Source organism: Convolutriloba macropyga, chromosome 12, assembly GCF_964194025.1.
Source record: "Convolutriloba macropyga chromosome 12, txConMacr16.3, whole genome shotgun sequence".
NCBI classification, from domain to species: Eukaryota; Metazoa; Xenacoelomorpha; order Acoela; family Convolutidae; genus Convolutriloba; species Convolutriloba macropyga.
Genome location: NC_134479.1, coordinates 34,620,611 through 34,634,247, shown reverse-complemented (window position 1 = coordinate 34,634,247; position 13,637 = coordinate 34,620,611). Strand labels below are relative to the sequence as shown.

Sequence of the window (13,637 nt, the reverse complement as noted above, 5' to 3'; positions counted from 1 at the left end):
GGAGAAAAATAATCTAGGAGGGAGGAGTGTAGGACTTTTAAGAAATTTAAGAAATTTTCATATGTAGAAACAGCGAGTAAATTAGATAATTTAGGTCAACTTAGACAAGTTAATTAGATGTATGAAACAAGCGTTCTCTCTTAAAGTGTCATTGTTTCGAAGGCCCCAGGGAGGGGAGTTGAGTGATATATCTTAAACAAACAAATTGATGAACAAAATGATATTTAGCTGTCGATATATTTGGTTTAATAAACAAAGTTGTATTTGTGCATCAGGCCAAAGTCGAAATCAGTGATTTAAATTTAGAACTAAACTGGACAGCAAACAATTGAAGTGAACTAGATACTTTGATCAAAATTGGAATTTCAATTTGAAGTAAATAAAAGTGCGATTTCGAAACTGCAAAATTATTGGCACCCGCGAACCTGGTACACCTCAACTCCTTAAGTTATATTAATCATTGGACTCTGCAAATTTGAGGAGATGTTCCCATGATGATTCTCCATATATTATAGGGATACGCGGCCGGTTGCAACTTTTCGATCTGAGTTAGTTAAGTAAAGTTTTGATGACTTAGAGTAAATAAAAAGGCAATTTATCAGTTTTTGAAAATACCACCTAGCAGATTTAAACCGCACCCCTCAAGGGTTGCAATGGGTATAAAGTCTAGAGTAACGTATCAGATGATCATGGGAAGGGTTTAGGAAGTTGTGAGAGAAATTAATTAGCGTTTTGAAATAAGAATAGGCAGTTTTCATTAAAAAATAGTTAACATTGAAACGGAAATAGCCATTTCTCAATGTGCTAAGGTCGGATTGACCTGAAAATTGGGGGATAGACTAATTTGGGTACGGGGAATCCAATTTTGAAGTCAGATTAGACCCCCACCAACTTGCACGGGACTAGCGCACGCCGGTGCTGCGGGACGTAAAATTTGAATTGCTCGTGGAGTATTGGTAGCAGCCATATGATTTTTGGAGGGTTAGTGTAGCTTTTCAAAGGCTTTTTATTGGTGATATTTTTAAATTCCGGGTGAGACCGGAAGTCAGTGCTTCGGGGCAACCCGAGTGGCGAAAACCAGAAATTGGCCTTTTTGAACGGCCGAATGACTTTGAAATGGTAATAATATGATAACCTGAGGCAGTTAGTGACAAAAAATACCCACCCTGGTTGATTTTGATGAACTCGGATTTGACGAACTCGGCTAATCCGTTGGTCAAGAAAACTGGCAGGCAGGTTGGTGGCACCCTATATTTACCAAGAATTTTTACCCGAACACGTCGGGTGACAATAGTTAGTTTCCGTGACAAAAGTTAGTTTTATCAACTTGACCCCTCATGTTTGAGTGCTGACCTTTGGATGACCACTAGGGCACAAATTGTGGGATTTTAGCAATGTTAGACTCTCTGGCATTTTTAAATGGGTAATTGCATGAAATGTTGAGAAAACTCAGAATAACAATTGCTCTTAGGTTTGGGGTTGAGTTTAGTTTTTTATTCAACACATGATGTTTCACAGGGATTGATTGCAGCTAGTTAATTTGACAGCGGAAATAGAAGAATAAGAACTTTTCAGGGCCACTTTCAATGATTACTAAGCAAACACTGATTGACATGTCAAGCACAAATATGAGATAAAGTGGAGTGGGTTTGTTTACATAAGAGTCCAAAGGTTGTGTACTTAAGATAAGGAGAATGTTGAACAATGGTTAGTAGCAGTTGAATGAAAGAACATAATTTGATATGGGTTTGTTTGCATAGCAAACAAAACCCTCCTACAGAATGTGACAATTTCAAGTGTAAGTTGCAATGTTTACTTAAGAGATTAAGGTTTGTTTGCCTAAGATAACAGCGTATTGGTCGAGTATAAACTGAAGTAACACAGAGAAATTTAGAGATGTTGGAGAATTCTGGGAAAGTTCAGAAGTTTGAACACAGGAGAGATTTTTGCACGAGCGACAGAAAGTAGTTGATTTAGTGGGACTAAACTTTAAAAGAGATTGAGAGTGAAATCTGGAAGTTTGTAAGTGCAAGACCAGTTGGGATACTGTGAGCGTTTTTGATTTTGTTCATTTGGGAAGTGATCCGCGGATATTGTTATTACTATTTTAATTACTCTTATAAATTGTCTTTTGGTTTGTCCTTTCTATTGATGTGCAAGTAATTTTTTTACATTCGTTATCCATATAACTAGAATTGATTTTACAAGCCCCATTGTGAATTAACTTATTTCAAGGCAATCTAATTTGCAACAGCATACAAAAGTGGAGGAGGGGAAATCGCAGAGTAACAAAGTAAAGTAACGCTTGCTTCACCAATTCAAAACCTTTGGTTTATTTTATTTGATCGATATTCTGGGCGACCGCGTCCCCTCACTGTTGAGCCTAGCAGAAATTCAGAAGAGGACAGCAGAGTGGGGCACTAAATAAAAGACTAAGTCCGAATAGATACCTAAAACTTTGATAATCTCTGAAGTCAGCTAATACCTATAAAAGCTCATTTATAAGAAGCATAAACAGAAATTTGCTTATAACCTCAAGTTCGTTTTGTAAATATGTTCAAATTACAGAGTTAACTCTTTATAGCGCACACAATGAATCAAATGCGGAGCGCAAATGCAATACAATAACTTAAAATGTCCTCTGACTGTATACGGGAATTTGTGGCAGCAGTCAATGTTTTATGTGTCATATATGACCTTGTATGATTTCCAAGAAATATTTTCAAAGTCGATAGAGAATGAAATTTGAACAGTTTTTAGGCGTAAAAGTTTTTTGTATGATCCTTACTTGATTTCTAGGAAATCATATATTACCCTTGTATGACTACCAAGAGTTCATACAAATCATATATGACCTAGTATGATTACTAGGAATCATATATGACCTAGTATGACATCTAAGAAATTTGTATGATGAGCAACCCGGGCATGTATCCGTTTAAAAAACAGGCGAAGTTGCTAAAAGCGAAATTACACGCGATGAATCAGAAAATGAAGGAAATGAGTTGAAAATGTTTATAGACAAATAAAAAGAATAAAGCGCTCAAGTGGTTGGTTCGATCATGCGGGTAAAAAATAGCTGTAATTACCGAACCGCCTAGATTCTCAGGCTGGCATTAAAACTGCTAATGGCGCCGACATCCTTTGACCAGCTCCAATCATGCACTGTCAAGTATTACCAAAGCAATAAAAAGACTACTGTTACGTGAGGCACAAATTTCATTCCGAAAAATTGTGCCGATCATGCTCAAAAGTGACATAATTAGTCACTTGGTCCGGCCAATTTGAAGGAATGGAAAATGATGATTCAGTGCTGATATTCTATTGCTGCTAAGTCTGTGAAAATCAATACTCCTTAATAGTTAAAAAGGCTATTAGAGCCTAGTCAATTACCAGTGCTTCAGAGCGACTACTCTGAAGTGTGGCAGCTCCAGCTTACGATCAAATAACTCCTCTTATATTCAGTTTAGATGTCCGTAAGTTATCATGCGTTTCTCTCAAATTTGACGAGCAAAAAATGCTATAATTCATGTCATAAAAAATAAGTGAGTTTTATATATGACAATTTCTGGACCTTTTAAGATTGATGGTATATTTCGGATGACAGTATAATAGGAAGCAAAGCAATGAAAACGTATACATTGTATACAAGACCAGACAGCCGCCGGCTGTCTAGTCTTTCTATAATAGCATAAGAGGACTCAAAAAGTGACGTGAAACTATAATAAATAATAACAAATTGAAAAAAAAACTGGCGAAACCATTAAGGCAGACCCAATGTGGGCTCCTTTTACAGCCTTAAAGTATAAAGAGCTAGGGCTACTTAATTCTGCGCGCGAAGTAGACTTACCTATCTCTCTAAGACTAACCGACTGTGTAAAACACTGAGAGTAAACTTCTATTATTACGGTGGTTAAGAAGTATAGCACCGAAGTCAATGGTATACACATGGCGTATCTATCTAAAAGACTGACTATAGTTAGTTTAGTTCTCTCTACCCCAGTCGATTTCGAATGGTTATCTTGCAAGATTTCTGCCAGAATCTTGCAAGATAACCATTCATTCTGCCAGAAACTTGCAAGATAACCATTTTTCTGCCAGAAACTTGCAAGATAACCATTCATTCTGCCAGAAACTTGCAAGATAACCATTTTTCTGCCAGAAACTTGCAAGATAACCATTCATTCTGCCAGAAACTTGCAAGATAACCATTCATTCTGCCAGAAACTTGCAAGATAACCATTCATTCTGCCAGAAACTTGCAAGATAACCATTCATTCTGCCAGAAACTTGCAAGATAACCATTCATTCTGCCAGAAACTTGCAAGATAACCATTCATTCTGCCAGAAACTTGCAAGATAACCATTTTTCTGCCAGAAACTTGCAAGATAACCATTCATTCTGCCAGAAACTTGCAAGATAACCATTTTTCTGCCAGAAACTTGCAAGATAACCATTCATTCTGCCAGAAACTTGCAAGATAACCATTCATTCTGCCAGAAACTTGCAAGATAACCATTCATTCTGCCAGAAAGTTGCAAGATAACCATTTTTCTGCCAGAAACTTGCAAGATAACCATTCATTCTGCCAGAAACTTGCAAGATAACCATTCATTCTGCCAGAAACTTGCAAGATAACCATTTTTCTGCCAGAAACTTGCAAGATAACCATTCATTCTGCCAGAAACTTGCAAGATAACCATTCATTCTGCCAGAAACTTGCAAGATAACCATTTTTCTGCCAGAAACTTGCAAGATAACCATTCATTCTGCCAGAAACTTGCAAGATAACCATTCATTCTGCCAGAAACTTGCAAGATAACCATTTTTCTGCCAGAAACTTGCAAGATAATCATTCATTCTGCCAGAAACTTGCAAGATAACCATTCATTCTGCCAGAAACTTGCAAGATAACCATTTTTCTGCCAGAAACTTGCAAGATAACCATTCATTCTGCCAGAAACTTGCAAGATAACCATTCATTCTACCAGAAACTTGCAAGATAACCATTCATTCTGCCAGAAACTTGCAAGATAACCATTTTTCTGCCAGAAACTTGCAAGATAACCATTCATTCTGCCAGAAACTTGCAAGATAACCATTCATTCTGCCAGAAACTTGCAAGATAACCATTTTTCTGCCAGAAACTTGCAAGATAACCATTCATTCTGCCAGAAACTTGCAAGATAACCATTCATTCTGCCAGAAACTTGCAAGATAACCATTCATTCTGCCAGAAACTTGCAAGATAACCATTTTTCTGCCAGAAACTTGCAAGATAACCATTCATTCTGCCAGAAACTTGCAAGATAACCATTTTTCTGCCAGAAACTTGCAAGATAACCATTTTTCTGCCAGAATCTTGCAAGATAACCATTTTTCTGGCAGATCTTGCAGGATAACCATTTTTCTGGCAGATCTTGCAAGATAACCATTTTTCTGGCAGAAACTTGCAAGATAACCATTTTTCTGCCAGAAACTTGCAAGATAACCATTTTTCTGCCAGAAACTTGCAAGATAACCATTTTTCTGCCAGAATCTTGCAAGATAACCATTTTTCTGGCAGATCTTGCAGGATAACCATTTTTCTGGCAGATCTTGCAAGATAACCATTTTTCTGGCAGAAACTTGCAAGATAACCATTTTTCTGCCAGAAACTTGCAAGATAACCATTTTTCTGCCAGAAACTTGCAAGATAACCATTTTTCTGCCAGAATCTTGCAAGATAACCATTTTTCTGGCAGATCTTGGAAAATAACCATTTTTCTGGCAGATCTTGCAAGATAACCATTTTTCTGGCAGAATCTTGCAAGATAACCATCTGGTCTCGACTGGGGTATATAAAAGTCTTCTCAGTCTCTGATTGGTTGAAGGTGCAAATTCAGTATTTCCACTGCTACACCATGTCGCACAATCAGAGCGGATAAAATCTAAGAGACTTGCCTTTTAACTCAATGAGCCGTGAGATTGAACTATATCAATGTGAAGAAGTTAAACTTAGAAGGGAAGGGAGATAAACTAATTGCTTTTACGAATGACACTGAATTTCAAACTCAACTTTGATTCTGAAAGTGTTATCACGTTGAGAAGACAAAAATCAATTTTTGCTCGATTTCTATTCTTTTTGGCAACACTAACTTGAGTTGTTGGAATGCGTCAGAGGCTGAGTTGACAAGATGTTTGGCTAGAATAGGTTGCATGTGAGCCCACTGTTCTCCAATATACTTCTGAACACTACTGCCCTTAACAGCCCCATAGCTGTACTCTTTCTGACTATTTATCATCTAAAACAAACAATTAAACATATGTTATCACTGATCAGCACTGTTCAGTCAATGATCAAAATGTTCATTCAATGATCAGCACCATCTAGTCAATGATCAGAACAATTCAGTCAAGATCAGCACTACTATTCTTGCAATGATTATCCCTGTTCAGTCAATGATCAGCCACTATTCATTCAAAGATAGCACTGTTTCAGTCAATGATCAGCACTATTCAGTCAATGATCAGGCAAAATTCAGAGTATGAATAAATGACTTACAGAATTTGCATTAATTTTGCAGTCATTACAACTCAATCGATCATCCAACAGTTCTGTGAAGGAAAAAATGTTCAATGTGTCACCAACTTTTTTTTTCAAAAACTTTAAAAGGCAAAGTTTTGTATAAGAGGCAAAGTTTTGTGCCAGAACAAAGCCAAAAAGATTTTTAAAGAAAAAGGAATCTTTTCCGTTTGTCCCCCTCCCCCCAGCTTTGTGGGTGGATATTATTTGCAACCCCCCGACGCACGTGCAAAATTTTTTCATAATGATTTACTATGTAATGCTCTATAACTGGGGGGTGCATAACGTACGGGGGGGGGGGGGGGGGGGGACGGAAAAGATCGTAAAAAATATACACGATAACACAACTTACAACAGATATATCCAAATCCAGATACGTTAGTCTCCCCGTCATGAAAGAGGCCAAATTAGCCGTGTAACACGACACAACGAGCACCGAAATCCCCGCCCATATATGGGTGATACACTTCGTGGCAGTGCCTCTCGGCATTTTAGTCGGCAAGGTGTGAAGGAAAAGAATTCCGAAGACGGAGTTCAAAGATGATGACATCCCATACCAGTATTCTCCGCCCGAAGCGGTAGGCCGGCTGATTTTGGCTGGTTTTTTGGGCATTTCTTTTTCGGATTCTTCGATGGTTTGAGTTAGTTTAGCGGACGCTAGAGGTGGAATCTGATTGGCTGGCAAGCTTTGATTGTTTTTGAGTGCTTTAATTGCAAACGACCAAGGTGATGATTGTTCTGATTGTTTTTGTTGTTGCTGCTGCTGCCTCTGAAATAAAAATGATAATTCTTTTTAAATGAATCAGAAATTATAGCAAAACATTTCTCTGTCAAAAACTGAGTTTCGACAGTTCAACGAATCCTTCGCCAAAAAACATCCGCTCTTAAAATCATTTAAAAGAAACAGCCGCCGATTAATTCCTTTGCATTGAAGAAGTCAAAAAATGTTACACAATTTTACAGAATTTTCAGTTTTTTCGTTTTCAGTTTTTTTTAATTGCTGCCGTGATTTAAATATATTGAATACACCTACTGAAATGAAATGAAATAAGACCAAAAATCAACGACTTTGTTTGTTATATCATGAAAACAATTTCACGTGAAAGAAGTCAAGAATGCGCATTTTCACAAATCTGCTGAATCAATTCAATTTTGGGATCTTTTCTGTTTGCCCCCCCCCCCCAGATTAGTGGGTGCATATTATTTGCACCAGAAGCACGTGCAATAATTTTACATAATGATTTACCATGTAATGACACGTGCTCTGTAATTGGGGGGAGCATAACATACTTGAGGGGGCACAAACGGAAAAGATCCCAATTTTGATGTAACTCCAAATCAGAGCTTTCATAAGATTCAACGAATAAATGTTCAAGAATTCAAAAACTGTAAAATAGAAAAAACTCTCCTTTTAGCGTCATAGGTTTCATTTAATTTATTTTAAATGCCCGCTTTAGTGGCAATGCAACTTTTACAACCATCAAGCATTTGTGCTATTATTTTATATAGCAAAGTGTTACATAACAACAAACAATTTGCAATTGCGTGGTAATTATAGAAACTGAGAGGGCATAGTGGAGGATCCGTTTTATTTCCATCCTGCTGACAGTTGTTTTCACCTCAACAATTATTTCATCTTTTCTAAAAAATGAAAAGTGTTCTTAAATATGAGCAAACTAATATATATTTGTTATTTTTCTTAAAAATTCAAATCTAGAAAAAATTCCCATCATCTTGCAAAGTTTAAATAAAATTTTTGAATCAAATTTTTGGATCAAAACTGTATCTAGCAGAAATGGGAGAACACGACAGTTAGAGTTGAGCTTACGGAGGATAAAAAAGAATTCTAGGGGAGAAAACTCAACTGTACTCATTGTTCATTTTAATCTGCTTTCTGTTGTCATAGCAACCATTTAGTCATAGTAATAGAAATATAGCCAGTTCTAGTTACAATTATAGTCATGGATAGTCACGTGGAAAAAGGCATAAAAAGGCGACTAAAACAGCAACACAAAAAGCAATCAACAACAACAGCTGCCGGAGGAACAACTTTTTCCCTTTAATTCAGCAAAACTGATGCCAAACTGACGTCAGCAGTAGATAATATGTCACTGTGTCTCATAATTTAAATTTTCTTGAGCAGTAAATTGTTACTGTGTCTTGTATTGAAAATTTTTCTTGAGCAGTACCATTATCTGTTACTGTGTTCTATTTAAAAATTACTTGTGCTGCGATTCATATATTACTATCCCCAGCTCCTCGATTTTTCATTGGCAAGAAAAAAATCAAAAAACAACATAGGTCTAAGTTTAAATATTTTTCAAGGTTTTAAGCATATATCTTTGTCTTCAATTTTTTCCCTATCCCATTGAACTCGTATAAATAAAGTGATCCTCTATGGTGTCATGTGCAGCAAATCAGTCCATTTTGATTTCAAAAATAGAAGCTTAGGGAAATAATTTTAAACTGAAGTTGAAATACAACGGTAAGAACATAAGGGATGTATAGTTACAACAACGAATTGCAAAAATACAGTATCCGGACAGATTTGGAACCACTAAAATAAATTGGGCGATGTAACAAAATTCTTTGTTATAAGTGGGAGAAGAGGCGTTACAAGAGAAATACGGAAGGGCATCATTGATAGTATTGAATAGTATTCTACGCTCTAGTCATTTTTCCATGATCATTTTTATTTCTCGATATTCGCAGAAATTAGTTTCAAAAATATGAAAAAAGCAAATAACCGCAATTGTATCCTTTGGTGTAATATAGGCGTTAAGGAAACAATTCCACGCTCTTGATCATCTAACACTACCAGATTTTATTTCACAGCGTCGCAGAATTACATTTTTTCAATGGTTAACATTTTTTTGTTACACTGTTGAGAGAGAACGAGCAAAAAAGTGACAATCCAATAAAAGCTAAGGTGTTGAGAAAAAATCCAAATTCTTTACTCTCACTTTCTGGTACCCATGGTTGCCGCTTACCAGGTTTTTTTGCATCGATTATTCATACAAGGATCATTATATGATGTCAAAAAATCGTAAAGTATTTCCTAGTACGATACTTGCATAGAACCATTGAAATCATATATATATATATATATATATATATATATATATGATATATATATATATATATAATATATATATATATGTATATATATATATATATATATATATATATATATATATATATATATATATATATATGCTCCTTGAATGAAACAAAGGAAGTCCTTCTTGATTCCGACCAGAAAAATCGTGACATAAAACAACAATTGAATCTTATTGGTGCCTAACGAAACAAACTAAAACATATACATAGCAGTATGAAATCCGAAAAAAAACACGAGGATTACGCCATCTATCAACTATTTTAATTTAGACAGCTCTTACATTCAAAAATGTTTATATTCTCTTAAAAGATTACAAGCTTAAAACGCGTAAAATAACAAGCAAGAACAGAATTCCGATTTTTTTAAAAGTTGTTCCAAATAATTTTGTTCCAGTGAATGGCTTTTGATCACTATCAACGTATCTCACAAATGTCAGTCAGCTGCCGGGATGTTCTTATTGCTTATGCTCTAACTACCAATATTATAAGGAGTTGGACAGATTCAAGAACCGCAAAACAGAGTTATCATAATGTTTACAGACCTTCAATATAGCGCGCGCTATAACCTTCCGGCTCAACATCTCCACATAAGTCAAGGTCACGGCCACGCCTTTGCAACAAAGAAGAATGAGCAACCAGACACGCCAGGACATGGGTTTGAGGAACGCAAACTTCTCAGGTTCTGGGGGTTTTTTGGCGACCATAATTGCAAAGCCAGAGTAGAAATAAGGAGAGGAGAAACGGACAAATTGAGATCTCTCATTCGTGATGCTAAAATATTAAGAAAAGAAATACAGAAATTTATATCTCGGGTATACTAAATAAGTTCTGTTACCATATGCACAGCATCGTAAAGGGTTAACAGACCCGGAAAGGATTGGCAACGGGGCCTGAGGTCTGAGGTCTTTAACACCTTACTCCCAACCATCAACTAATACAAAGAAAAAAAACAAAGTTTCCTTAAATATATGGTTTTTTAAATGTTTTTTTTTTCAATTTTCTTTTTCTTTTAACCTCTGATCGGACAAATGCTGTACTATAGAAGCATCACTAATGGAATTATTGAGTAGGTGAAACATTTTTTTTCCACGGATCAATTTTCCGCTAAAATCGAAAAAAAATTTTGAACATTTTTAAAAATCTGAAATATGTAAATAAAGAAGCCGCTTGGTTAATGCTACATGTTAGTAAATTATGTTAGAATTTATTAATCAACAATTCTATTTTCTTGAAATAGAACAACTTAAGTTTCAGTTTTTTAAAATAATACAATAAAAAATGACGTTTTTTTAAAAATAATCCAATAAAAAATTTTATTGATAACGTTTTTTTTTCAATGATGACGTTTTTTTTTAAATAATCCAATAAAAAATTAACCAGAGTTAAACAAAAATAATCATAACCGACTAATGTCGGGCGAATTGCTCTCAAACGACCGACGAGGGGTTGGCTTCGTCAGTACCTAGCCACTGTTTAGTGGGGTTAATTTTAGCTTGATTGGGGGCCTGATATTAGGGTAATAGACAATGACATCATGCCACATAACAGCCACTGAAGTTCGGCATCAACAAAAGAGTTCAGGAGAGAGAGAGAGAGAGAGAGAGAGTGCGAAATTAAACGTGAGCGAGAGAGAGAAGGAAGGAAACGCCAGCCAACAGAGAGAGAGATTGAGAGAGAGATAGGAATTTTTTCCATGATGAGATTCGAAACATTTTTTGTCTCTGGATATTTGTCATGTAACCCAAAACTTAAAAAAGCTTCGTTGGGCAATAAGGATTGCTAAACTCAGAAAATGACAAAATAATCAAAAATTTTAAAAACAATAGCAATTTTAAAGTCTTGCTAAAATTCGTAATATTAATATCTTCAGATAGATTTAAAAGGTTTTAAAAGATGTAAGGTTTACAACTTTAGAAAGAGCAAAAACTTAGAAAAAAGGAAACTTGGTTGACAGAGGAGGCACTCAGAGACAAGCAAAACAAAGATAAAAACTTTTTTTGTCTCTGGAGTTATGTCAAGTAATCCATCTGCAAGACTTGAAAAGCTTCGTTGACCACTAATGATCGTTAAACTCAATCTTGCTAAAATTCAAGATATAAAAATCTTCAAAGCCATTTTATTGTCTCAATAGACTATCCAGTATGCCTATTTCAAGCCTTAAGCAGTTTCATTGGCTCATAAAGATCCGTACACTTGGAACATGATAAAAAATTTTCAAAAAATTTTCAAATTAAAATTTATCAAAAAATTGCTGAAACGCGAGTCATTAAAATAATGATAACCATTCCATTAACTCTAGAAACTAAGCAACAGCTTAGTATTAAACCTCGAAAGAGGTTTCTTGGCTCTTGAGGCTAGAAAAACCTTAAAAAAATGACAAACAATTTCAAAAAACATGAAGATTGCCAAAAATTTTTCAAAAGAATGCTAAAACTCGTTAAGTGTTAAAATCTTTAAAAACACTCCATTGCATCTAGAAAATATACAATAAATTGTTATCAAACTTTAGAGGAGGTTTCTTGGCTCTTGAGGCTAGATAAACCTATAAAATAACAAAAATTGTCAAAAAACTTGAAAAAATTGCAAGTTTTATAAAACAAATCGATAAAATTTGTGATATTAAAAAGTTACAAACCATTCCAATACAACTATAAACAATGCAGCCACCTATTATCAAACCATTTTCTAAACCCTGAGGCTGAAATACCTTGAATAATTACAATAAATGTAAAAGAAATTTAAAAAATGCTATTTTTTTCAGAAAATGCTAAAATTCGTGAAGTTAAAATCTTGAAAAAAAAATCCATTACGTCTAGAAACTTTACAGCAACCTATTATGAAACCCTAGAGGAGGCTCATTGGCTCTTGAGGCTGGAAAAACCTAAAAAAAACGACAAAATTTTTCAAAACCTTGAAAAAATTTGCCAGTTCTTCCAAAAAATGCAAAAATGCAAAGTTCCAAAAAATGCAAAGTTGCACCGGGGTGCTGATGGGGGTGGCAACCCTCGGCACTCGGGTGGGAGACAACAGCGCGGTGGGGGTGGGGGCAATAGTGGGGGGTCTTCAACCTCTAAGAAACGCTCTTCACACCATAAGTATGTCTCCAAAACAGTTTGAGCTGAAAGAGAGCTGAAAGGCTCTAAGAGCACTTAATGCCCTCTGGGCGCTACCTGTTTATCCCGTTTTTGAGGACGAAAAGTCAAAAGCGTCAGACGAAAAATTGGTCAAGCGAAAAATTGCATTAAAAAAAGACCGACAGGACTAATATAATTGCTACAAACTTCGTTTGAGAGCAATTAACAAAAAATTAACCAGTTTACAATACTGCATCTAATTAAGCGAACAGAATAGGTATGAGATTAACACAACCCTGCTTCGCAGTATACCCTTCAATCAACCAATCAAACATAATGTAAAGAATCCACAACATTTGAAAATCAAAGTTCACGGATCAAGATTTCGGGGGTAGATATGTGCTTTTCCAAATATGATAGAAATAAGTAGCATAATTTGGTAGCTTAATAAAATTCGAATTTTAATATGCCTTTTTGTTTCAGCCCCGTACTTCACCGAGAAATGTTTGAAGAAATTGCATAGTTACACGGTAAGCATTATATGGCATTTTGAAACTGAATGATAAAATGACCTCCAACCCACCAATCCTATTCGTATACCCTAATGCAAACTATATGAGTTAATATATCATTATACAGCAAATTATTATGTAGTTATGTTCGTGTGGAGGAGCAATATTTCCGTGGACACTAAACGGGAAAAGGGGGTTCAATTTTACTGAACGAAGATGTCAAAAAGAACAACGCTCATCGGGGGGGAAGGGGGGAGTCGAGGCGGATAGAATTTTAATTTAAAAAAAAGGGTTCTTCCCAATTACAGAACTTCCACGAATCCTTAGCCCCATAGTCCCACTTTTAAGGTCAACAACAATGCTAT

The 13,637-nt window shown here is 35.6% G+C and overlaps 1 protein-coding gene across 1 annotated transcript in view; it reads right to left on the bottom strand.

Annotated features, from left to right (window-relative positions):
- The window catches only part of LOC142350476 (uncharacterized), a 101,284-nt gene that overhangs the window by 16,747 nt on the left and 70,900 nt on the right, over nucleotides 1-13,637 (bottom strand). The window contains exons 14-16 of the mRNA XM_075402327.1: nucleotides 10,229-10,457; nucleotides 6,919-7,335; nucleotides 6,140-6,285 (exon numbers count right to left, since the gene is read on the bottom strand). Coding sequence (XP_075258442.1) covers nucleotides 6,140-6,285; nucleotides 6,919-7,335; nucleotides 10,229-10,457 — 792 coding nt within the window. The remainder of the gene's footprint in view (nucleotides 1-6,139; nucleotides 6,286-6,918; nucleotides 7,336-10,228; nucleotides 10,458-13,637) is intronic.